General features: G+C 47.2%; 8 protein-coding genes across 12 annotated transcripts; 3 read left to right on the top strand and 5 right to left on the bottom strand.

Moving 5' to 3' along the window:
* Nucleotides 1-39: 39 nt before the first annotated feature.
* On the bottom strand, nt 40-2,808 carry LOC108092542 (recombination repair protein 1). Of its 3 annotated transcripts, none has more exons than XM_043207962.1 (5): nt 1,514-2,805; nt 1,374-1,454; nt 1,242-1,310; nt 970-1,160; nt 40-914 (listed from the first exon to the last, which is right to left on the bottom strand). In XM_043207962.1, the coding sequence occupies exons 1-5, from the start codon at nt 2,511-2,513 to the stop codon at nt 255-257; spliced, it is 2,001 nt and encodes a 666-aa protein (XP_043063897.1). In that variant the 5' UTR covers nt 2,514-2,805; the 3' UTR covers nt 40-254. The 3 variants fall into 3 exon arrangements, with proteins under 3 accessions (XP_043063897.1, XP_017047662.2, XP_043063896.1); XM_017192173.2 differs by having other exon boundaries at nt 1,374-1,451; XM_043207961.1 differs by having other exon boundaries at nt 970-1,310; nt 1,374-1,451; nt 1,514-2,808.
* Nucleotides 2,809-3,482: 674 nt separating this feature from the next.
* LOC108092458 (tubulin gamma-1 chain) lies at nt 3,483-5,429 on the top strand. Its single transcript, XM_017192047.2, has 3 exons — nt 3,483-3,693; nt 3,748-3,950; nt 4,009-5,429. Exons 1-3 carry the CDS (start codon nt 3,645-3,647, stop codon nt 5,176-5,178), a joined length of 1,422 nt encoding a protein of 473 aa, XP_017047536.1. The 5' UTR covers nt 3,483-3,644; the 3' UTR covers nt 5,179-5,429.
* Nucleotides 5,407-7,731, bottom strand: LOC108092457. 3 transcript variants are annotated; one of them, XM_017192046.2, is made up of 3 exons: nt 7,640-7,724; nt 5,788-7,386; nt 5,407-5,726 (listed from the first exon to the last, which is right to left on the bottom strand). In XM_017192046.2, the coding sequence occupies exon 2, from the start codon at nt 7,309-7,311 to the stop codon at nt 5,848-5,850; it is 1,464 nt and encodes a 487-aa protein (XP_017047535.1). In that variant the 5' UTR covers nt 7,312-7,386; nt 7,640-7,724; the 3' UTR covers nt 5,407-5,726; nt 5,788-5,847. The 3 variants fall into 3 exon arrangements, with proteins under 3 accessions (XP_017047535.1, XP_017047534.1, XP_017047533.1); XM_017192045.2 differs by having other exon boundaries at nt 7,622-7,700; XM_017192044.2 differs by having other exon boundaries at nt 5,788-7,731.
* A 165-nt stretch (nt 7,732-7,896) lies between these two features.
* Nucleotides 7,897-9,222, top strand: LOC108092459. The gene is made up of 2 exons (XM_017192048.2): nt 7,897-8,296; nt 8,365-9,222. Exons 1-2 carry the CDS (start codon nt 8,014-8,016, stop codon nt 9,096-9,098), a joined length of 1,017 nt encoding a protein of 338 aa, XP_017047537.1. The 5' UTR covers nt 7,897-8,013; the 3' UTR covers nt 9,099-9,222.
* Nucleotides 9,210-9,891, bottom strand: LOC108092460 (EEF1A lysine methyltransferase 2). The gene has a single exon (XM_017192049.1). It carries the CDS (start codon nt 9,885-9,887, stop codon nt 9,243-9,245), a length of 645 nt encoding a protein of 214 aa, XP_017047538.1. The 5' UTR covers nt 9,888-9,891; the 3' UTR covers nt 9,210-9,242.
* Nucleotides 9,892-10,069: 178 nt separating this feature from the next.
* LOC108092429 (chromodomain-helicase-DNA-binding protein 1) lies at nt 10,070-18,250 on the bottom strand. Its single transcript, XM_017192009.2, is given in 9 exon segments — nt 10,070-11,019; nt 11,081-11,185; nt 11,249-11,388; nt 11,391-11,677; nt 11,680-15,797; nt 15,860-16,033; nt 16,099-16,208; nt 16,264-16,788; nt 18,038-18,250. Coding segments are annotated over 9 exon segments (5,670 nt in total). The 5' UTR covers nt 18,047-18,250; the 3' UTR covers nt 10,070-10,817.
* A 746-nt stretch (nt 18,251-18,996) lies between these two features.
* On the top strand, nt 18,997-20,959 carry LOC108092512 (protein ABHD13). The gene is made up of 5 exons (XM_017192131.2): nt 18,997-19,263; nt 19,315-19,556; nt 19,618-19,959; nt 20,022-20,200; nt 20,260-20,959. Exons 1-5 carry the CDS (start codon nt 19,125-19,127, stop codon nt 20,378-20,380), a joined length of 1,023 nt encoding a protein of 340 aa, XP_017047620.1. The 5' UTR covers nt 18,997-19,124; the 3' UTR covers nt 20,381-20,959.
* LOC108092298 (DNA repair and recombination protein RAD54-like) lies at nt 20,898-23,610 on the bottom strand. Its single transcript, XM_043207949.1, has 6 exons — nt 23,552-23,610; nt 22,183-23,497; nt 21,975-22,128; nt 21,515-21,920; nt 21,296-21,459; nt 20,898-21,244 (listed from the first exon to the last, which is right to left on the bottom strand). Exons 1-6 carry the CDS (start codon nt 23,552-23,554, stop codon nt 20,944-20,946), a joined length of 2,343 nt encoding a protein of 780 aa, XP_043063884.1. The 5' UTR covers nt 23,555-23,610; the 3' UTR covers nt 20,898-20,943.
* Between the last annotated feature and the right edge of the window lie 88 nt (nt 23,611-23,698).

Raw genomic sequence — 23,698 nt, 5'->3', positions numbered from 1 at the left:
GATTTATATCCTTAAAATTTAACTAGAATAACTTCAGAATGCGATAGTAGCTTACTTTATTCAAAAATACAAATTCGACTGGTCGATCTACAACAGAATGTAAAAGTGAAATGAAGTGTAATGACGGTTTAACAACTAAATCGGTCCGTACCTATTGTACAGCCTTGGATTAATAAATAATAAAACCAAATCTTAGTTACAAACAGATTAAATGTGTCGAATTATGAAGTTCCCAAAACACAATGGTCGTACATCTAAATATTGAAGAACACGGTAATGGGACAGTGGTCGCTGCCCATACACTGCGATCGAATCTCGTGCTCCACTACTTTGGGAAGAAATCGCTCCGAGACCAGGCAATAGTCGAGACGCCAGCCGACGTTGCGTGCCCGCGCATTGGCCATATAAGTCCAAAAGGTGTAGGCGCCCTTACGGTCGGGGTATAGGTGCCTAAACGAGTCCACGAAACCAAGGCTCAATAGCTCCGTCATCTTGTCGCGCTCCTCCTGTGTGAAGCCGGCGTTCTTGGTGTTCGCCTTCGGGTTCTGCAGATCGATTGGCATATGGGACACGTTCATGTCACCGCAGATGACTACAGGCTTCAGAGCGTCTAACTTCTGCACGTACGCCTGAAAGAGCTTTTCCCAGCGCATGCGTGACTCCAAATTAACCAGCTTTCGACCAGAATTCGGCACATACACATTGATTAGGTAGAACTTTTCGTACTCCGCCGTAATCATCCGTCCCACGTCGTCGAACTCCTCGTTGCCAATGCCGTACTCAACGTTTATCGGCATGATCTTGCTGTAGACAGCGACGCCAGCATAACCACCCGGCATGCACAGCCAATAGGGATGGTAGCCTGGCAAGCGAGTCACCTCGTCCGGCAGCTGATCGTTTGCGCACTTGGTTTCCTGGAAAACGATGTTGGATAACCCTTAATTTTTAAATGGGAGCATTTTAGCTGACCTGCAGGCAGAAAATGTCAGGCTCTTCAAGATCCAGCAACTGAAGGCCATCCTTTTTTAGCCAAGCTCTCAGACCGGCCACATTCCAGCTGGATATTTTCAAGTTAAACGTTTTTTCGACTGGCAAGGCAAAAGATTCTTTATCCAAAGTCCCAATGGATTTGACATCCCCCTTCTTGGCTGTCTTGTTTGCTGGAAAACAAAAGTTGAGCATGTTTTGCAAACTTTTCAATACGGCAGCTCCACCGCAACCGGACTGCTCCGCCAACATACTTTTCGAGCTGACCTCCTCATCGTCTTCGTCGTTTTCAATCTCTGCGGCTGCCTTTTTCCGACTGCGACCTGTGAGTGGGGACAAGTTAAGTATGACACTGAGATTTTAGTCCTCTTGAGTTCGTTGCCTACCTGGTTTGCTTACAGCTGCAGGCTCTGCTGCCTCCTCTTTATTTTCTACCTTTCCAACTGCCTTTTTCCGACCTCGCACTGCTAAAGAAAGTAGTTTAAAAATGGTTCTTAGATTTGTGAGTTCAGAAAGTTCTATTCACCTGGTTTGTTTTCTGTTGAGGGTTCGGGCTCCGCTCCATTTTCCTTATCATTGGATATCTTCAGACCTCGCTTTTTAACAGGCGCTGGCTGCTCTTCTTTGGCCTCTTTCTTGGCTCGTGACTTGGTGGTCTTGCCTTCAGCTTTGGGCGCATTTTCATCCGCAGCATCGCTGTCTTTTATTTGTTTGGTACGTTTTTTTGCCGCTGCTTTTGGCGGAACTTCTTTTACTTCGGGCTTAGCATCACCTACACCCTCGGGTTCCGGTTCGACCACCTTGGTTTTCTTGGTTCGCTTGCTAGCAGCCTTTGGAGGCTCCTCATCCACTTCTTCCTCCTCGAGAGCAGCTGCGATTTCCGAGTCTGCTAGTCGCTTGGTTCCGCGTGCCCGCTTGGCAGTCGCTGTTTCAGCTTTCTGGTTCACTGGTTCTTCCTGGTTCGCCGGTGATGCTTCCTTTTTAGTCCTTCGTTTGGGAGGTGCTGCCGGCTCCTCCGACCCATTTGCCTCGGCCGCCGACTCCTTTCGCTTTCGTCCCCTGGCTTTTGGTTCTTCGGCAGCCGCTGGTTTCTCAGTCTTCGAGCGTCCCTTTGACGAAACAGCCGCCTCTTCCTCTGGCGCAGAAGTGGTATCCTTCTTGGCCCTAGCTTTTGCTGCTTTGCCAGATGGGTCAGCGTCTGCAGTCGCCTTTTTGGCGCGTCCCTTTGGCTTAGACACCACCGCCTCCTCACCGTTTTCTTCTGTATCCTTTGGTTGCTGTTTTTTTTTTCCACGTGCAACTGCCGGGGGAGCCTGTTCCGACTCAACTTCCGAAGACTGTTCCACAGCAACGGTTGTCTTGGTGGCCTTTTTAGAGCGTGGCTTTCCCTTCGTCGAAACTTTAGCTTCTTCGCCGGCAGCGGGGTTTTGGTCGGCGGCGACATTTCCTATCCCATTTGGAGTGGGATCAGTGGGCTCAGATGGCACCGCCTCTGTTTGCTTTTTCAAGGCCTTGGCGCGGGGCATTGTGCAGTGTTGAGGTCTGGTAAAAGAGATTAACTTTTCGCAGCTATATGAAAATAATTTCACCGAAAATCTATTTTTTCTGAAGGTTGTGTTTCACTGCCGATGCCGCTTCTTTCGCCACCCGATATCAACAAAAAGAAAACTGCGCGGGCAACGCGATTTTGCAAGCCTGTCGATAGCGCGGTTTTGAACACTGTTTTTGTTTCATCTCTAAATACAAAAGTTGTACAATTTTTTTCACTTTTAATGAATGATAACTGATAAGTTTGCAGCCCTAAAAAAACTGAATTAATTTCGTTGCTTTGAAGTCAGTATTGTTGATTTAAAAAAATTGTAATTGACTTGACATAAAATTATGAAACTGAAACTGTCTTAGACAACCTTTTAAGGGGCACAACTAGTGTGACGGACTAAAAACAAGGGTATTTTTGGGAGTTTTTATAAAAAAAACTACTTTATCAATTATTTCAAAATTTTCAGAATATATTTATACATGTTTTTAGAATATACAGTGAAATTTTTGAAGAAAAAAAATTAAATATTTTTTAAGTTTTAGTCGATCTCCAAGGGCGCTAAAAAAAAGGCCTTAACTGCTGTAGTGATTCCGTCCTTCTCCGTGGATTAAATCAAAAAATAAAAAATTCTTGTTAAACTAGATAATATTGTCTGTACAATGAACTACGATAAAAAATATCAAAAATTGACAATATGGCGGCATTTAAAAAAATTCGAATTTTACTCAAAATTTTGGTCGTTTTTGGCCTGCCAAAATTCGAATTTTAATCAGATTAAAACACGCAACTTTTTTAGATATCGATTTTAAATTTTAATATGTTATTTTTAAAGGTGTATTCCACCAAAATATGAAAAATTTTTTTTGATTTTTTCAAAACTTCACACTAGCTGTGCCCCTTAATATGTTTGCCCATGCATTATTGGTGCTTTTACCAACACTAACTTTTTAGCATTAATTGCAAATAGGTCCCCGCTGCGGCTATTTTTTAAAAATTTGCCACAGTCCGATGATTTATTAGTCTATTTTTGTTTTCAAAGGAACAATAATCAAAGAAAGATTACACAGGTAACGTAAAAAACTACCCTAATAATTTGGCCCGATTGCAACGCTCCACAATGCCAAGTGAAATAATTACCCTGCAGCTGGGACAATGCGGAAATCAAAGTGAGTTTTGCGAATCAAGGATAAATCCAGGTTATTTATAACTCTCTTCCCCAGTTGGCTTTGAGTTCTGGAAGAGATTGTGCCTTGAGCATGGCATCTCGCCGAGCGGCGTACTGGAGGACTTCGCCAACGATGGCATGGACCGGAAGGATGTGTTTTTCTATCAGGCTGACGACGACCACTACATACCGCGGGCAGTGCTTTTAGACCTGGAACCAAGAGTTATTAATAACATAATGGGGTCAGCTTACTCCAAGGTCGGTTTTGAGAAAAAAAGTTTAATCCTTAAGGCTAATCACACCGTTGTTTCCCCAGCTCTATAACCCCGAAAATGTATACCTATCTAAACATGGCGGTGGAGCTGGCAACAACTGGGCCTCCGGTTACAGCCAGGGTGACAAGCTGCAAGAGGAGGTTTTTGACATCATTGACCGCGAGGCCGACGGAAGCGATTCGCTGGAGGGCTTTATACTATGTCACTCGATTGCGGGTGGCACGGGTTCGGGAATGGGTTCTTTTATCATGGAACGGCTGGCGGACCGCTATCCTAAAAAGCTGATACAAACGTTTAGTGTATTTCCAAATCAGGACGAAATCAGTGACGTTGTTGTGCAGCCCTATAACTCCATGTTAACCCTGAAGCGACTGACCACGGCGGCGGACAGTGTGGTCGTTTTAGACAACACAGCCCTCAACCGAATCGCCTGCGATCGCCTACACATCCAGAATCCGAGCTTTTCCCAGATCAACAATCTGGTTTCCACCATAATGAGCGTAAGCACGACCACGCTGCGGTATCCGTCTTACATGAACAACAATCTCATCGGTCTGATGGCGCCCCTGATCCCGACACCCCAGTTGCACTTTCTCATGACCGGTTACACGCCGCTAACGAGCGACTCGGACGTCAACTGCCAACAAACGGTTAATGTGCGCAAGACCACTGTCTTAGATGTAATGCGTCGTCTGCTGCAGCCCAAGAACATGATGGTGTCCACAGGGCCTGACAAGTCTAACCACCACCGCTACATTTCCATCTTAAATATCATCCAGGGAGAGGTAGATACCACTCAGGTGCACAAGTCGCTGCAGCGCATTCGGGATCGCAAGATGGCGCAGTTTATTCCCTGGGGGCCGACCTCCCTTCAAGTGGCCCTCTCCCGATCCTCGCCCTACGTGCAGAGCAACCATCGCGTTTCCGGCCTGATGCTGGCCAACCACACAAGCATCTGTCTGCTGTTCGAGCGGGCACTGAACCAGTACGACAAGCTGCGCAAGCGCGGCGCTTTTCTAGATCAGTTTCGGCGCGAGGACATCTTTAAGGATGACCTGTGCGAGCTGGACGATTCGCGCGAAACGGTCGACTGCCTGGTACAGGAGTACGAGGCAGCCACGCGTGAAGACTACCTTCAATTTTCTGTTAAGCCGCGAAACTGCGATACAAAATCGGAGGACGCCAAGTCCGTGACCAGCGCCGGTGTCTAGGTCGCTCGTGACACCAATGATGTGTGCCATGGATTTTCTCGAATGTATTTTACAATTTAATTTAACGTCGGGATTCGAAACCCCAAAGTATTGACATGCACATAGTTTGTAAGAGTCTCTGTAAATGCTGTTGTGTATTGACCGTAATTTAACGTTTGTATTTCGTTTGTTGCTAATTGCACAGTAAAGCAAATTTAATCAACAAAAGTTTTAATAATAAAACACTCGTTTGGAATTTTTCGATGCATGTATGATTATATTTGTGTCCTTTTTAGTGTTTTTCCAATGCTTTGTCCAAAAGCAATAGTTTATATCAAAAACATTTCAGATTTCTTTGGAATTATGTTAAAATATGACGTCAGTGTATGAAAAATGTTGCGTTGAGCGGTAATATATGTATATTTAAAAGGAACAAGTTTTCTTCGAGTAATGATAATATACGCCAATGGCGTATGAGCTTCCCACTGCTAAAGTCCTATGTCGAATAAGTCTTGGGTGTTATGTAGTTAGTAATTGTAAGGTTTTGAACGTCGCTACGCATCGAATGCCTTTGGAAAAAAATTAAAATGAGTTAGGGACTGTTTTATGCTATATAAAATCAGAAATTACCTTGAGATCGCCTTTACGCCTTGGGCTTTCTGCAAATGGTGTATACTTACGAGGAGGAGCTCAATCTATGTTTGTGATCTCAACCACTTCTGGCTCGTGCTCCCCACCACCAATTTCTTCATCTAGGTCGTGCTCCTCACCACAATTCTCTTCCTCCTGCTCGTGGTCTTCACCAGCGTTCTCCTCCTCAGGTTCGACCTCCTCCCCAGCAATTCCCTCCTTTTCATCGAGCTCCCCTTCACCATTTTCATCTTCCTCGCGCTGCTCATCAACCATATCTGCCTCTTCGTCATCGTCCCCCCTTATTTCGTCCACAACTGTCAGCTCAAGCTGAGATATATCCTCCTCGGCATCCTCATCGGCATCCTCCTCAGTCAAGTCAATTTCGGCTGTCTCAGCATTTTCAGCTTCTTTATTGAGTGCCTGTGTGCGGGTCGCGCGAAGCGCCTTAAGGGCACCCTTTCCGCTAATCAGACGACACGAGAGCTGGCTGAAGCGGTAGCTGACGGTCAAGTCCTTCTTCTGCAACAGGTCGAAAGCCTTGTCGCCAATGCTGATGTACAGTACCTTGCCGTCCTTGAGCTGGCTAACACGGAATAAGCGCCAGGTTTTCGACAGGAGGTCCGAGTTCTGATCTTTCAAAAGATCCATTGTTACTTGATCGGGCTCTTCAAAAGAGCGTGGGACCAAGACAGTAAACCCCTTGGTGGCGGGGATCTCATTCTTTCTACAAGACGATAGTGTAATTCCCGGTACCACTTTGATCTTGGGGACTACCTGTTCCAGCCACTGCTTGGAGTTCATGTCCAAACAGACAACTAGAATCAGTCCGGGAAGGAATTCGATGCCTCCGAAGTTGATGCTGCTTTTCCAGCCCTTGCGCATCTCATCCACGAGGGCAGCCTCTATCATAGTTAGCTGCTCCTTGCTCATTATGACTTCGGGATAGTTCTTCGCCATTACGGCTATGGAAAAGCCTTTCCTATTGGAGCCCACAGCTTTTGGAGGCCCTTCCGGGGTCCTCCTTTGTTTCTTGGGCTCCTCTTTGGCCCGGCTGTTTTCGACGGGACGCTTGCGGTTGCGATCACCAGAGTCCTGCGGCTTCGGACGCTTGCGGTCGCGGTCACCAGACTCCTGCGGCTTCGGACGCTTGCGGTCGCGGTCAGAGCGTGCCCACTTCTCCGGCCGATGGATTGGGTGACTTTTCTGGTACTCCAGAACTTTGGCCCGAGCCTCTTTCTCACTTAAACCCATGTCAATGTACTTGTCGTACCACTTGAGGGCACCACCCTTAAATCCGGACGGATTGGTACGTCTCTCTATGGCCTTTCTCAGGGATTCTTCGTGCCCGTTGCCCGTATTTAGGTAGCGGTAGTACCACTTGCGCCTGGCTCCGCTAAGAGCGGAGACGGCATCGCTGATATGATCGGGTGGTCCCCGCACCTCATCCTGCATCTGCATGGGCTGCCACTGGTCCCCGTTTGAAGGACCGCCGCGATTGCCTGACAACAACTGATTGTTCATGGCGCTACTTGGGCAGACTTGGTTGTTACGGTCCTCGTTCCAATTCGATTTTTGACGGCTCCAAAGAGAACCAACCTGCGGGGCAGCAGGGTAGTCAGCGGAAATGCCAGACAAGTAGTTCGAGTTAGAGTTAGACCATGGGGCCCAGCCCCCTCCGTTTCTCCCCATTTGGCGGCCGGCAGTTTGGCCAGAATAGCCGCCATCTCCATTGCCGCCGTAGTTGCCATTGCCGTTATCTGAACCACGGCTATTAAGCCACTCCCTTTTTTGCCTGTAGCTAGCATCCATTTCCCGGAATAATTATACTCACGCAAAATGCTGAATTTACCTGCCGACAAAAAGTTATTTTTTATGTGCTAGAAACTGACAGCGAGTCCTGGCCTGACTTTCGTGACACGACCTGCGCAGTTGGCAACTCAAAATGATGTGTTTCAAAAGACTGCTTTTTCTTTCGATAACACAAATTGTTTCATATATTAACTATACCCTTAGGGTTTCATTAAAATTTCGCTAACAGAAAATATAATTCAATATACATACATTAATTTTAACAACTAAGAACCTGTGTAAGCCACGACTGTGTCACGGTGCCATCTTCATGTGTGGTACAGTGTTGGGAAATCCCCCTTTTATAACATTTAAACAAACCGAATAAATTAAAATGCATTTAAAACGGGCTTCTAAATATTAGTAGTCTTCAAAATGGGTACGAAGGAAGAGGTTTTGTTCGAAGATCGCCCGAAGATATCAACTTTTGCCGTTCTGGACCTGGAGACGACCAACTTGCCTGTGTACAATAACAATCGGGTAGGAATTACAGAGTTGTGCATTTACGCCTTTGAAGCTGCCCTTCTCAAGAAAGATGTTGGTCAGGATAAGAAGCAGGAGCCAGTGGAGTTGCCCGATCCACCACGCGTGGTCCACAAATTGAACCTGCTCTTCCAACCTTCTATGATGGTGCATCCGGATTCGGAGAGCATTACGGGTAATCTATAAATTTGATAAGGTTTTTTACAACTTAGTGATTCATCCATGTACTGTATCGCACACTAGGTCTGAGCAATTACTTGCTGGAGCGGGAGTCCAAGTTGGATGGGGACTCCGCGCAACTTATCGTCAGCTTTTTAAAGCACTTGCCAGCTCCGGTTTGTCTCGTAGCTCACAATGGCTGGAACTTCGATTTCCCCATCATGAAAAAAATTTTTCAAAAGCTTAATGTTGAGCTGCCGGAATCCATTACATGCTTGGACTCACTACGTGCTTTTTTGGAGATCGACGATAACCGCTTTAAAGAACAAAATTTGTTGCCAATGCCAGAGATTACACATGAACCTGACTCGCTTAAAGAAAATGAAACCGCATTCGAGGAGTCGGAACCCGCAAAGGAAACAGACTGGCGATCCAGAAACGAAACGACTCCGAAACGTCCTATTGTGACACAAACGGAAGCTTCTGTCAAGCGCAGGCGACTAGCCGATGACGAGGATGACCTGGAAAGGCAGGGTCCTGTCAAGCGGGAATCCCAAGTGTTCCGATCGAGACGCAAACTGTTCAGCGGTTTAACGTGCGCCGAAACTAAGCGGTTTCCGCCTCGTAATGTTTACAAATTGGAAAATTTGTTCACTAGAAAGTTTCAACAACCAGCCGGTAGTTCCCACCAGGCAGAGGCAGACGTGGTGATGCTCATGAAGCTCATTCTACATTATGGCATGGATTTCCTGGCCTTCGCCGAGGAACAGGCAATTCCATTCCACAAAGTTTTGCCACTTGGCGTCACTGCTCGATGACACAAAAAATTTATTGCATGAAATTTGTGTGACCTTTTACTGTGTGATGGTTTTATATTTTTATATTGCAATATTATATTCAAAAATTTTAAATAAATAAATGTTTTGGTATTTTTTTATAAAATTGGAAAATTTGTTCTTTATTCAAAGCTTTCTAAATACGACTGAGGTAACCACATTGCCCACTTTGCCTCCAAATTTGAAGGTCGGAGTAGGAATTGTGTGGTGCTTTACAAACTTCTCGGCAAAGCTCTTCTCCAGTTCTTCCTCTGTCCAGTTGCATGATGTAATGACAAAAAGACTGTCGGCAGTTCGTAGCAATTTATGCACAGTCTTCAGGTAAAGGGCGCGCTTTTCCTTGGGATTATCGGGACAGAGGCTGACCGCATCGTATGTCCCCTTGTCGTGAACCACATCAAAGGTTCCCAGCTCGTCCTGCGGCTGGGTTAAGTCCGCCACCTTATATGTGATGTTTAGCTTGTTGTCTCCTGCAATATTCTGGGCCAATTCCACGGCCTTGGGGGAGTAGTCTACCCCGGTCAGATGGTCGTACCCTTCGTTGGCCAACCCCACGAGAAACATGCCATTGCCGCATCCCAGGTCGAGCACATTTGATTTCTTGTCTACTTTCTGCTTTAGCAGCCAGTCGATCACGCGCTGCTGGGAGTCCTCATCGAACCAGATCTCGCCCACATCTCCGTGACTTTTGTAGTTCCTAATCTCACGATTATAGCTAGACTCCCAGTATTCCTGGGTTCCCAGCTCTGATCCAGACAGTTCGCTATCCATTGTTTATATGGTTTTTATGAGTGTTGGAAAACTCTTGAAGCAGAAGATACATGCGAGTGAAGTCAAGAATGCGACGATTGATTGATTTTCCAAAGGAACGAGATGATAAGAAACACCGATCTTTCAACACGTTAAAATTTGAAGAAGCGTTAATGAATAATAATAGAACAATCTATTAAACATTGATTTAGTTTAATACACTTTATAATTTATTGATATATACTTTATAGATTTCTCAGACACTACAACGTACTTTTTATTCTTATACATATGTCATTAATATTAGAATCTTTAATATTCACTAAATTACAATTCTCTGGATCATTCGCTGATTCTTTATTTCTAAACAGTATATAAAAGTTAGAATGCAATATAGACAATTAAACAAATGATTATTCCGCTGCCATATTTCATAACCTTGATACGATTCCTTAACGACCCCAATTGCTTTTGTGTTTACAAACATACCTAAGTGTTTAAATATATAGTGAGAATTTGTTGTTGGTTTAAAAGCTTTTAAACGACTTGTTTGCATTATGGGCCACATACCACACAGCACACTTTTTTTTATCTCGCTGCACCTTCTGTACAGGTGAATAGTATAAAAATAATGTTTTTAATGATGAACGAGTTAAAGCCTATGATTTATACACAGAAAGTCTAAAATTAGGTTGCAGGTATTGCCTCCAAACCCTGGATGATGCAGTGCTTGGCATGCCTTCTGTGCGATCTGATGTGAAATTATGTATAGAAATATAGTTAGCTGCTAGGTATTACTTATACAGGTGTAGGGCGCTACGCTTAACGTATTGTATGCAGGTTGGTTTTCTTCTGGTAAGTCGCTGGGCGGGATTCACCCTCCCAGGCGCGCTTAACTCTAGGCTTCATATGTACAATAGACAGTTCCATGCGGATTCCTGAGCCGGCTCCTCAAGTCTGTGTGCGCCGTTCGTAATCGCTGCGTCTGTAGTCGGCAGGATAATCGCGCGGCATCACCGGATACCCGCGTGGATCACTGCGGTAACCGGACGGCGGCGGCGCCAGGCCGGGAACGACTCCATTCGGCATTCCATAGTAGTTGGTCGGCAGGTAGTGGCTTGGGTAGGCGTGAGGCGGCATGCCAGATTGATACCTGTAATATACATGACAGAGCATAAGAAAAAACAAATTACAGATAATAACGGAAAAATTACCTTCGCTTGTCGGGACGGCGTTCGCGGTCGCGATGATAGCCACCCGAAGCTCCTCCACTGCGCGGGTACCCATCGTAGCGATCTCGTTTGTATTCCTGACCGTATCTGCAACATAAAATCACATTTGAAGTCCTTCCTACAAAAACCCATCAAGCACATTGCCCTTACCTTTCGCGGGCATGCCACCGCTCCATTTCCGGGGTGTATCCGGATGGAGTGGGTGGTGGTTCATAGCCGCCTCGACCTCCACGACTGTTTGGCGTCGAGGGGGAGGTCGGGCCTTGTCGGCGGGTGCTACTGCTGCCTCCCCCTCGTAGCCTCCACTGCCCATCGGTGGTCCATTCCCGCCGTAATAGTCAGCGCCTCGATGATGTTTCTTGCGATCCTCATGGCGATCCATGTTAAGCCGCTTGAAGGACATGGACTTGAGATGGTCGCCGATCCCGCCGCCTGGCATCCCACTGTTCGCCTCGGCTTCGATGTCGTCCCGCTTGCGCTTCAAAGGGGAGTCGTTAACGAATCGTCCGGAAGACGGAGTACCTGTTTCCGAGTATCGCGACTGTCCCGTACGTTCCTTGTCCTTGTCCCTCTTTTTTTCTTTCCACCACCTCTTTCTCGCTCCTTTTCCTTGTCTTCAGCCGACAGCCCGTTGCGCTTGGACTTGGTGGGACTTTCCACCGCATCCTTGGCTTTCCCCTTTGCCACGCTCGCTTCTTCGCCGCCGCCTATCTTTTGCTTGAGTGCATGCTTGTAGATTTTGAAAAGGCGTTTTGCATCCATCTCCGTGAACTTGGACACAAAGTACCAAAGGTTGCTGCGCCATTCCTTCTTCTCTGGCTCGCCATAAGGATTGAGGCAAACGTCGATCTGTCTGCCGATCTGCAGCAAGCAGTCCCTGGTGTGCTGAAGTTGATCCTGATCAGAAAGACTGGCATCCGGCTGGTCCAGGGCCTTTAGGGCCTTCTTTACTGGTCGCATCTTCTCCTTGCACTCATTGAATATGCTCGGATCCAGGTCGCCCAGCACCTCCAAGGCTCGAGGCTCGTTGTTTGCCGTAAAGTGCATCGGCTTGTTGCCGTTGTTGTCCGAGGCGCTGTTCTTTTTCGACCGGGCCTTGGACTTTTTAGTCTTCTTTACGCTGCTACTCGACTGCTCACCGGCCGGAGCATTGTGCGGTGACGAGGTTGATGGATCGACATGACTGCTATTGTTCTCGGCGACTGTACTGGCAGCATCTTCGGCATCGTGCGACTTACTCTCCACATTCGAATTAGCCGACTGACTGGCTGCTTTCGCGTCATTGGCTCTCGAAGCTCTGGGACGACGCTGTCGGCGCTGGCCACCCTTGGTTAGCTCCACGTTCTTTTTGATGATCTTGAGCAGGTATTCGGCACGAGTCTGTAGCTGCTTGGCCTGCGGCTTCCGCGTGTCGTTCAGCAGGATCTTGTCCGTAAGCTTCAGCGTGGGATCCAGCTTCATCTGCTCCCAGGATCCAATGCCGTACTGGTAGATGCCACACAGCAGCTTGGTGTCCTCCTCATTGCCCCAGTCCACGTCGAAAACCGGTGCGCGCGTTTTGATGTTGAAACTCCACTGCTGGCGCTCTTCGGCCACGCTGGGCATGATCTCGTTGAGCGGCTGCAGCTCCTGCTCGCAGGCCAGCAGCTTTTTGGCATTAAAAGAAACGCCACCCAGCTTTACTGAGAAGGTGGCGCGGGCTCGGCGCTGCTTGGCGCCCGGCGTCTCGTCCGCCGCCGCAGTCTTGTTTTCTTCCTCCTTGTGCTCGTGCAGAAACTGGACGCAGCGGTCGTGCAGCATCTCTCCGAGGCGCTTCAGTTCCGCCAGCGGCTTCTCCTGCAGCTCAGCATCACAAGCGATGGCCTCCATGCGGTGAAGGGGGGCGGGAAATTTTTTGTAGCTGCGGATGAAGCGACGAAGCTCCGCATCCGTAAACCCAGTGATTTTTTCTTTCATCGTAGGACGGCCTCGCTTACGAGGTCGGCCATCGTCACCACTGCCCTCGGAGCCCAGCTCGTAGTCTGAGTCGCCGCCGGAGTCGTCGGCCTGCTGCTTAGTCTTGGCCCCCTTTCCAGCTCCACGTTTCGACTCATTTTGGTTAGCAGCAGCAGTCTTCCTGCGAGGCGGCAAATACAGATCCTCCATCTCCTTGGCCCGTTCCTGGTCATCGATCGCTTTGCGGAAGCCCTCCGGTATAATGTCGTCCCAGTCCTTACTGTCGTCCTCCTCGCCGACGGCATCGTGGTCCTGCTTGTTGGCCGAATCACTGGGCTCCTCCTCGAATGCCGCTATGCTGGCAACTTTAAAGGCTGACAACAAGTCATCGGCTGGCATTTCCGGGTCCTCGTTCCGGGTCTCTGCCCTACGCAGAATGTCGTCGATGTCGCATACCAGGTCATCGTCATGGTCCTGCTCGTCCTTGAACAACTCCTCAGCGCCAAACTTCAGGATGGCCGACAGATCGTCCTTATTGAATGGATTTGAGTTGGACGAGTGTCCGTTGCCGCTCTTGTCCAGTACAGTGCGGCCCGTGGTGTCCATCCTCTGAATGACCAGGTGGTCCAGCACCATCTTTTGTTTGGCCCGCTCCACGATCTGCTCCTCGACGGATCGGGCGGTGACCAGTCGGTAGATGTTCACCTGGTTCTTTTGCCCGATGCGGTGGGCTCTCGCCTGCGCCTGTAAATCGTTTTGCGGATTCCAGTCAGAGTCAAAAATAATCACCGTGTCGGCGGTCGCCAAATTTATGCCCAGGCCACCGGCTCTTGTGGAGAGAAGGAAGCAAAAGTCTTGACTACCCTCGGCATTAAAATGGTCTAAGGCCTGGCGCCTCATTTCTCCCTTGATGCTGCCGTCGAGGCGCTGAAAAGGGAAGTGACGCTTCTGCAGGTAGTCAGCCAGCACATCCAGCATGCGCACCATCTGGGAGAAAATTAGCACGCGGTGACCCGTCTCCTTCAACCGGCAGAGAAGCTTGTCCAGAAGCACTAGCTTTCCTGAACCCTTAAGGAGCGTTTGTAGAGCTTCATCCTGCTGCAAACCCATCAATTCAAACTCCGAGGGCCGAATAAGGGCCGCGTGGTTGCAACACTTCTTCAGCTCGATGACTATGTTCAAGAAAGTGGAGGTGCTGCCGCGTTTGCCCTTACGTAGCGCATCAAAATTCTTGGTGAGAATCCATTTGTAGTACTGCTTTTGCAGGGAGGTCATTTCGACCCGCAGGATCTGCTCCACTTTGGCAGGCAACGACTTCTCCACGTCCTTTTTCACTCGCCTCAAGATATACGGCTCCAGCTGCTGGTGCAACCGAGTATATCCCTTGTCCTCGGCATTGCCGTGCTGCAGCTCAAAGTTCTCCCACGTGTCAAACTTGTCCGGCATGATGAAGTGCAGCAGAGCCCAAAGCTCCTTTAGCGAGTTTTGCAGCGGGGTGCCGGTAATAAGCAGACGGTGGTTTGTGTCAAACTCCTTGAGAGACTTGTAAAGTAGAGAGTCATCGTTCTTCAGACGGTGAGCCTCGTCCACCAGCAGCGCAGCCCATTGGAGCGTGCCCAGGAATTGCTTGTCCTTCAGCACAATCTCATACGTTGTGAGAATGCAATTGAATTTCAGCCGCTTGGAGCCCTCAAATTGCCATTCGTATTGCTGGATGAGCTCGCGCGATTTAATGTCGCCAAGATACGTGACCACGTTCATGTCCGGCGCCCAGAGATCGAACTCCCGTTGCCATGCCGTCATGGTGCTCAACGGCACCACACACAAGAACGGGCCGTAGAGGTGGTGCAGCTTAAAGAGCGAGTACAGAAAGCAGATGGTCTGGATGGTCTTGCCGAGGCCCATCTCGTCTGCCAGGATCACTGAGTTTTCCTTGCACCACGAATGCAGTAGCCAGTTTAGACCGTCCATTTGGTAGTCTCTGAGCGTCAAGCCCGGCGCGAGGAACTCCGGCTGGTTTTTGATGCGTGAGAACTTCGGGCGGTACTTGATTACTCGGCAGTGGCGGGATGGTGTGCACTTGGAGCACTCACGCTCGTTAAATTGCTCCGCACAACGCTGCCACTTGCGAAGCACAAGGGCGGCGTCCTCCCAGGTGGACTCGGCATATGGAAGCGATTGCCATTTGCACAGATACTCTTCGGCGCCGCCGTCCGGTTTGGAGCCCTTCGCGATTATACGATCGACGTTGTTGTACGACTTAAGCAGCTCGTGCTGTAGCTCCTGCTGACACTCGAAGTAGTCGATGTCCTCAGGCCCGGCGTAGCGGCGCCAGTAGGCCTGATCCTGCTCTTTCTTGATGAAGTTGTCCAGTTTCTTCATGCCCTTGGCTTTCATGTCGCGCAAGGTAGCCTCCGATTCCCATGTGTTGTGAATGTACGACCAGCCCTTCCATTTAATCAGGAACTGCGACTCGCTTTCAGCGTTTGTGCATTGCTTCTCATCGAACCCGGCGTTTGGATCGACGCCGTTCTCCTCGATTGCATAGATCGTTGTCTGGTCGCCGGTGCAACCCTTCTTGCCCACACGCTGGGCCAGGATACGCTCGATGGTCTCGCACTTCTCCTCCTCCTCTGCTGCAGCCGCATTGGTGGCTGCCTGGCTCTCGTCGTACTCGAACTCCAGCAGATCCTCGGAGCCGGTGGCCTCGTCTTCAGAAGCCTCTTTGTAGCTCACTGCGGCGGCCGTGCGACGGGTAGCACAGCTGCTCAAAGAGGAGGAACATGAATCGAAAGGAGAAGCAAGCATCAGGGACGTGATCATTACCGTTTGCTAGCATCATCATCGTCACTGTCCTCCGAACTAAAGGACTTCACCCTCCGTCTCTGCTGTTGCTGTGTGGGCTTACATCGGGAGGCAGTTGCTGCTGTTTTGCGCTTTTGTGCAGTGGACATGTCCTCATCGCTGTCCTCGCTTTCATCGCTTTCGTCCGAGTCCCAGCTGGTTTAAATAAAATAAATCCTTTAATAAAAAGGTTAAATGGTGAAAGCTGCTGACAATCTCACGTTTTCTTTTTGTTCTTGGAGGCAGGGGCTTTCTTGGGTTTGTCGGCAGCAGTAGGTGGCTTGCGCGCCTGGCGCGTTCGTTTGGGTCTGTAGTCCTCCTCTTCCTCCTCCTGCGCGGAGAAAGGTTAGAATATTTAAAGGTAAGATCTGCGCATCCCGACTTACACTGCTGCTGCTGGAGGATGTGGGTGAGACATTGGCAGAACTATCACTAGCTTCGTCAGCAGATGCATCGCTGGTTGGCTGCTGCTGACCAGCCTCAGTCTCATCGTCCTCCTCCTCTTCCTCTTGCTCCGGCTTGGACGAGCTGCTGCTCGTGCTGTTGCTCGTGTTGGCATTGTTCTTGCTCTGGTCCCCTTGATCTGTTGGGCCTTCGGCATCTGACTCAGAATCACTACCGCTCGACCCGTCACTGGAGCTGTCCTCCTGGTCGTCTGTGAACCCGTTTGTCTTGCTATCCGCCTGGGCAGCTGCGGCGGTCGGTGGAAACCCTGCCACCGATGCCGATTTGGCCGCTGGATCTGGGGAACTGCGTCCATCGCTGGAGTTGCCCGAGGAGCTGTCCGAGTCTGAGTCCGAACCCGAGGAGCCACTGCCGCTGCCACTGCCACTTTGGTCAGTGCCATTGGTCTCCTCCCGATTTTCGTCTTGTTCATCTGAGCCAATACTATTCGCCGATTCATTGAGTGCCTAAATAGATTAAAAGAAATTAACTCAAAAATTCGCGTTCTGTGTCGGGAAATCCTGCCCTGAGTTCATCTGTACAACGGAAAAGTGCACCGAAAACAACCGAAAACCATCTTACCTTGCCATCCGACATTAATGCAAGGCTGAATCTAACATTTCGAATGGGAAATCCTTTCAAAAATAAGACCCAATTAAAAAAGCGCTAAAACAGTAATAAAACAACGTTTATCCTCAAATGTTTGAGGCTTGGCCTTAGTAAAGAGGCTGTAAAATAAATTGGGGTGGAAAAACGATAAGAAAATTGCACGTCAGTGGCTGCTACAGGGCTAATCCTCTCCAGAAATTCGATTAGGTCACTTTAAACCATCTAAATTAAGAGAAAAATCTGTAAAGTGACACGGTTCTGGACGGTAGACAAAGAAATCACATGACCACTTAACACAGAACGCGGTAATCACAAGACACGACTTGGTGGTCAGTAAAAGACCAGGATATCCTTAAAAGCAAGCGGGTTCTGAGTCTCCTGGACCCGATCTTTCAATACAAAGGTATTTAACTCCGAAAATAGGTTCATTACATCGGGGAAAATTATTTTTAATAACTGGTTCCATTAAAAAAGAAAGGATTTCCAGAAATTAATATGCCGGTTGTATTTTGGCGGGTTCAAATCCCTAGGAATTTGGCCAGAAATCTTCGTTGGGAAACTTTGCACCTAGCAATTTCTGATTACGTAATCGAAGAAAATTTTCAATTTGGTTGGAAAAACAATGGAATCCATGCATTTTAAAGGATTTTTATAGCCGCATTCGATAAAAACAAACCAAAACTCTCGATTTTAGGGGGAATTTGCGAAAATGGGTACCCGATGGATTTTTGCAAAATGCACCTTGGCTGCCACGTAGTAGCCCTGGGAGCAATCAGGCAGTGTCGGAAGGATGAAACACAGTCGGGACGACGTTGAAAACCATCCTTAACTCCAAATGCTTCACCAGCAGCAGCACGGTGAGCCATCAAAGTGCGGGTGTCTCGCGACAAGGGGGCTTCTATGGACTTCGGGGCTGAACAGCCACGCCCACAAAACGGAGCATTTGTCACGTATGTAGCACTTGTTTTACGTTTATACTCACACGACAACTTGGATCAAAGTGGTTTGATCCGTCTCGTTTCGAATGATAGAAGAAATTCATAGTTTTTCCGACTTTTCCGCACACACCGACGTTCGATATTCACAGCTTTTTCAAGGCCTACTCACCTGGCTCATTATATTGTCGTGGTAGCACACACAATTGCCTTGTAGCGCTCATTAAATACAGGGGATCCACTTGTTTACGTTCGCTGACAAATGTTTTTGTTTTTCCTGCAGGCCACTTGTTTTTAAATGCACTTTTTCGAAACAAAAAGATCGTTTTTCACGTTTTACTCATGCGACGCAGCAGAAATCTTTCCACCATTTTGAATTAGTGTGACCGTGCGAACTGCAATAGGAATGCCAGAGCGCGATAGCGATTATATGGGATATTTCATGGTAAAATATTTAACAATATAAATTTTTTGAGCAAGAATAAAATTCTTTTATTATTATATTTGTTTGTATACAAAATTCACTGTAAAATAACGTTCATCTCAATAGTGTTAATTTAAAAGTTATATATCATGGAAAAAATTATTACACGCATAGTTCTTTTCAGGCAATTTGACAACAGCTGATTCTATTTAAACTAAATGTAATTTGTATATAAAAATGATAGACTTGTACAACTGGGTTAATAAAATGTCAATAAAACAACTACATTAACTACATCTCAATAATGCTTAATCAAAAGTTTTTTATCATAGCCAAAAAACTATTACACGCATATGTAGTTCTTAACAGGCAATTTAACAACAGCTAATTCTATACACACTAAATGTAATTTGTATATAAAAATGATTAACTTTTATATCACAACTGGTTTACTAAAACGTCAATAAAATAACTACATTTTAAAATCTAATGCATGGAAAAGTGTCTTCAACATAAAACAATGCACTCTTGTTTTCAAGATTTTCAAAATTAAAACCTGTTAAAAATGTTGTTATAACTTAGTTCTAATAAAAACTAATAAAAATTTAAAAACAAACTTATTCAATGTATTGAATAGGTCTCAATTCAAAAAGGTCAGCTTATAAAAAGTGCTTACTGTACTTGCAATCGATAACATATCGCACCGCACAGGTGTCTTTGAAGTCAGCTGTCGGCGGTGTACAATTACAATCCTTGGCTTGTGTTCTGTGGCTAGAACTGCTATTTAATTAAATTAGAGGATTGGACATGTAGCGCAGCTGGACAATAACTAATTATGAAAGAAGTGGGCATCGCATTGCCCAAGTCCCGAGGAGTGGGCGTGGGAGTACTCGCTGCCTTCCTGTTGTGCTTCATTTTTTATTACTTCTACGGGGGTTACATGACGTTCGCGCTCTTCGCTGGAATAATCCTGAGTACGTATTTGTTGTCTGCAGCCATTCCTAATTAAAAGGCTCTGCTTTCAGTGATATTCTATTACGCCCAAGACCTTTTGCTCTATCACCCGGACCTGCCAGCCAACTCCCGCATTTACATACCCATTCCCACAATGCACAATCTGCCACACATCACTGTCAGCATCAAGACGCCCGATAATGTCACGCTGCATGCCTTCTGGATCAGTCAGCCGGAGGAGCGCTCAAAGTCTGTGCCCACTCTGCTCTACTTTCACGGCAACGCTGGCAACATGGGACATCGCATGCAGAACGTAAGAGGGGCCACAAACTTGTCTAGAACTCTTTAACACGAAACTTTGCTTTTCGTCCAAGGTCTGGGGCATCTATCACCATCTCCACTGCAACATTTTGATGGTGGAGTACCGCGGGTACGGTCTGTCCACCGGAGTGCCAACTGAAAGAGGCCTGGTTACCGACGCCCGGGCAGCTATTGATTACCTGCACACCCGCCACGACTTAGACCACTCGCAATTGGTCCTCTTTGGGCGCTCCCTAGGCGGGGCAGTGGTCGTTGACGTGGCCGCCGATACCGTGTACGGCCAGAAACTAATGTGCGCAATAGTGGAGAACACATTCAGCAGCATACGGGAAATGGCCGTGGAGCTGGTGCATCCCTCTGTGAAGTATATACCAAATCTATTGTTTAAGAATAAGGTGAGCCGTCGGCCGAGTTGGTTGTTTACATAATGACTCTATATTTAATGATCTTTTTACAGTATCACTCCATAAGCAAAATTGGCAAGTGTTCGGTTCCATTTTTGTTTATATCCGGCCTTGCAGATAACCTAGTGCCACCGCGCATGATGCGTGCCTTGTATACCAAATGCGGTAGCGAGCTGAAGCGCTTGCTCGAATTCCCCGGAGGATCGCACAACGATACCTGGATAGTAGACGGGTATGGGCTGCTCAATAATCTCAAAATCCCATTTATCCGCACGTCTGCTTGCTTTTTAGATACTATCAGGCAATCGGAGGATTTCTAGCCGAGCTGCAGCAGCAGCCATCCCCGCTACAAAAGGCGCCAGAGAAGAGCAACGTCTGGGTGGAGCTAGAGCATAAAATCATTGATGTGTAGCTTTCAAACCTGCAGACATCAAGTGTTCAATTGACTGTGTTAACACTGCTAATGGTTTAATACTTATATTTACATAATATTTACCTGTATCTGACAGGGTTTTAATCCGAACGTTGCTATATGCTATGTTGCTTTTATTGTGCAGAGAAGAACGTGCTAGCGGAGGTAGATATTAATTTAATATCACAATTTTATGCTTTAGCAAATGAATTCACATTAGAATCCGAATTTTTCCAAACTCCTATGGGCACGAAGATTATTTGTACTGTGTTACGTTAACCTACAATTTGACTTTACATGATTGGCTACCACTTTAGATTGTAGAAAATAATCAGTATTTGACAAGAGAATAAACTCATTTTCTGGACTGATTCCTAGTTTGCCAGATTTGTTAAAAAGAGCTTTCATCCCCTAGCACGTTTACAATTTGTGCTGGTTCCATTTTTGAAATGTTAAACTATTTAAATGTTAAGATTGCGAAGGAAGCCAGAAAAATTATTTTAAGAATAGACTAAAGTAAACGAAACCCGGCAAATTTATTAACAATAAACTGCAAATACTTGCTAAAATCCAATAAAATCCTCGTCAGCACTGTCGTCACTGGGGGGCGTAGATGGACGCTTGCGACTGGTGGTTTCTGAAGATTCTTCTTCCTCTGGCTTCGCCACAATCTCCTGAGCTTGTGATCTGTGGTGAAACACAAAAGAGACGCATTTGCTGTCCGTCCAGGCCTGGGCGAGAATGTTGTCAGGCAGACCGCGATTGTTGGAGCAATGGTACCACTGGGACAAGTGTGAGGTGCAGTCCGTATCATCCGGAGGTGGCTTCGTTTGGATGTTTTCTACGCATCGCTTGCACTTAAGTCTAACAGAAACATATTAAAGTATACCAAAAAATAAAAAAGCTATTTCTTACTTTTCATGCGTATCGGAAAGAATGTTTGGATCAAATTTAAACAAATCCTTGAGGTCGTCCCGAGTAAAGTGTTTCTCAGACGACTCATTGTTGTCAATGATTGTGCTCGACAGGGATTTTTTGTGCGTCTGGCGCTGCAAGATTTTCTCCTCAATAGACCCGCTCTAAAAACAAGTGTTAAATGTACCACCTTTTAGAAGAGAATAATCATATCTTTACCGCGACAAGTCGATATATGTAGCAGGGCTTCTTCTGTCCGTCCCGCCAAACTCTGGCCATCGCCTGTTCGTCGTTTGCCGGATTCCAGTCAGGATCGAACATAAACAACCGGTTGGCTCCGATCAAGTTTAAGCCGCACCCGCCAGCCTTGCTGCTCAACATAAAAAGAAAGCTGTCCGACTCCGGGTCATTAAACCGGTCAACAACCTTCGAGCGCTTCTTGATAGACATAGTCCCATCAAGACGCACAAATCCGTACTTTCTCTTCCTGGCCAACTGCTCAAACAAGTCAAGGGTCTGTGTGTAATTGGAGATAAGGACGACCTTGTCATTGCCGTCTGCTCGTATAGCGGCTAGCATGAAATCAAGAAGCATAAACTTGCCACTTAACTCTGGGTTGAGATCCCTGAAACATAAGGATTGACATTAATTGGCTCGATATCAGTACATTTTTACCCACTTTGGTTTGTAATTGATAGGCAGCACATTCTGCGAATTCTCGAAGCCTTTTTCCCGTGCCGTGAGCTTGTCATATATAAGATCCGGATGACTACAAATCTTTTTGAGGGTTGTAATGTCCGCTAGGGCCGTAAGCGATGCTTTCTCATCACAGTCTTAAAAGATTTTCAATTGATACAAACGTTTAATATTATAAAAGCTTGGCTTACCCGCCAGACTCCGGCGAACTTGATCCGACTTTAGGAAATTGGTGTAAAGCTCAAGCTGAATTGGCGTAAGCTTTGCGCAGATGACCATTTCGAATTTTACAGGTAGGTATTTTGTAAGAATCTGATTGGTACGACGAATGATGCACTGATCGACCAGTGCTATCAGCTCCTGCGTCTTTTCAATAGCCCGCTTCCTCTCCGCTTCCGTGGAGTCTGCATTCTGGCCCCGCAGAATGCTGCTTTCAAAGTTGCGCTTAAAAACGGTCGCTGTGCCAAGCATTTCTGGGTTCACAAAATTCACAAGACTGTAGTACTCAGTTAGATCGTTTTGAATGGGAGTACCAGAGAGCAGGACTCGACGTTTTGTTTTTAAACCCATCAGAGCCTGATAAGTGAGGTTGTCACTGTTCTTCAATCGATGTCCCTCGTCGCATATGACCATTCCCACCTCGTATTTGCACAGAATATCCGCGTAGATGCGGAATGTCTCATAGCTAATAAGCAGGACGGGCGTTCCCAGTCGCGATGATGTCATAGAGAATTGCTCAAGGGCGCGGATAGTGTTCTCCTTATTACCACCCTCCATCGGGAGGCAGAGCAGCCGTCCCTGTAGCCACTTAGTGAACTCCTTCTCCCAGTTCTTTACAAGCGACGACGGTGATACAACTATAGCCTTGTTAATTGTAGGCTTGCAGTCAGGACTCTGCCGAAGAAGTGTCCACACCAGCGTGACGCACTGCAGCGTTTTCCCCAGGCCCATTTCATCGGCCATAATGCAGCCGTTAAAGTCACCACGCTTTCCCTCTACACACTCGTACATGAAGCGCACGCCCTCGCGCTGATGTGGTCGAAGAATGTTGCTCAGCAGCGGATCCACAACTACGTGCACCAGCACCTGACTGGGATCCATGGCCATTCGTTCGTGCTCCGTGTATGCGGGTGGGTGGAAAAGAACAAGGGCGTTACATGCCAGCGGATCGTGCAAAGGTCGCCGGGAAATGCAACGCCGCACGCCAAGGACTCGTTTTCCCCCATAATCCGGGATGTAGTTGTCCATGGGAACCTTGAACTTCCGGGAGAGCACCTTTGCAATAGCCCGTTCATATTCGCTGTTTGCAGTAAAGCGAATGGGCAGAGGTAGATCTACCGAATCGTTCGTATCTCTCAGAGTGCTTTGGCGCTTTCGGTCCAGTTCCTGCTCCCTTTCCAGATCCTGCTGGCAGGCTCGCTTGTTTTTTTTCAGCAGGGGCGGCGTGAAGGAGTGCCGCGACTCGGGCCGCAGAGGACCACGTTGGCTGGGTGCCAGACTGCGTCGCTTTAAAAGAATAGGGTTATGGGGGAGAAAAACAATGTAAAATGTTATAAGCACCATTTAATAAATTTGAATCGTGGTGGCGCAAACAGCTGACCAAATTGTTTAGTCTGGTCACATATGTTAGCAAGTGAAATACAGAATTGTTATCGAAGGTTGTTTGGCAACATTGGAAAGGCGATTGCAAATATCGAATGCCAGAAA

The sequence above is a fragment of the Drosophila ficusphila genome, unplaced genomic scaffold (genome assembly GCF_018152265.1).
Source record: "Drosophila ficusphila isolate 14025-0441.05 unplaced genomic scaffold, ASM1815226v1 contig_412, whole genome shotgun sequence".
NCBI lineage: Eukaryota > Metazoa > Arthropoda > Insecta > Diptera > Drosophilidae > Drosophila > Drosophila ficusphila.
Note: the sequence above shows the minus strand (reverse complement) of the source record. Positions and strands in the feature narration are given on the sequence as shown.

Bases quoted from the DNA above. Each gene is read 5' to 3' on its own strand.
- LOC108092542 (XM_043207961.1), bottom strand. From the start codon at position 2,513: ATGCCCCGCGCCAAGGCCTTGAAAAAGCAAACAGAGGCGGTGCCATCT. The intron at 1,311-1,373 runs GTAGGCAACGAA...CCCCACTCACAG, and splicing joins TGCAGCTGTAAGCAAACCAG to GTCGCAGTCGGAAAAAGGCA. The intron at 915-969 runs GTCAGCTAAAAT...ATCGTTTTCCAG, and splicing joins CTGACATTTTCTGCCTGCAG to GAAACCAAGTGCGCAAACGA.
- LOC108092458 (XM_017192047.2), top strand. From the start codon at position 3,645: ATGCCAAGTGAAATAATTACCCTGCAGCTGGGACAATGCGGAAATCAA. The intron at 3,694-3,747 runs GTGAGTTTTGCG...TCTCTTCCCCAG, and splicing joins GGGACAATGCGGAAATCAAA to TTGGCTTTGAGTTCTGGAAG. The intron at 3,951-4,008 runs GTCGGTTTTGAG...TTGTTTCCCCAG, and splicing joins TGGGGTCAGCTTACTCCAAG to CTCTATAACCCCGAAAATGT.
- LOC108092457 (XM_017192044.2), bottom strand. From the start codon at position 7,599: ATGGATGCTAGCTACAGGCAAAAAAGGGAGTGGCTTAATAGCCGTGGT.
- LOC108092459 (XM_017192048.2), top strand. From the start codon at position 8,014: ATGGGTACGAAGGAAGAGGTTTTGTTCGAAGATCGCCCGAAGATATCA. The intron at 8,297-8,364 runs GTAATCTATAAA...ATCGCACACTAG, and splicing joins GGATTCGGAGAGCATTACGG to GTCTGAGCAATTACTTGCTG.
- LOC108092460 (XM_017192049.1), bottom strand. From the start codon at position 9,887: ATGGATAGCGAACTGTCTGGATCAGAGCTGGGAACCCAGGAATACTGG.
- LOC108092512 (XM_017192131.2), top strand. From the start codon at position 19,125: ATGAAAGAAGTGGGCATCGCATTGCCCAAGTCCCGAGGAGTGGGCGTG. The intron at 19,557-19,617 runs GTAAGAGGGGCC...TTTTCGTCCAAG, and splicing joins TGGGACATCGCATGCAGAAC to GTCTGGGGCATCTATCACCA. The intron at 20,201-20,259 runs GTATGGGCTGCT...CTTGCTTTTTAG, and splicing joins GATACCTGGATAGTAGACGG to ATACTATCAGGCAATCGGAG.
- LOC108092298 (XM_043207949.1), bottom strand. The intron at 21,921-21,974 runs GTGGGTAAAAAT...CTTATGTTTCAG, and splicing joins CCTATCAATTACAAACCAAA to GGATCTCAACCCAGAGTTAA. The intron at 21,245-21,295 runs GTAAGAAATAGC...TGTTTCTGTTAG, and splicing joins CTTTCCGATACGCATGAAAA to ACTTAAGTGCAAGCGATGCG.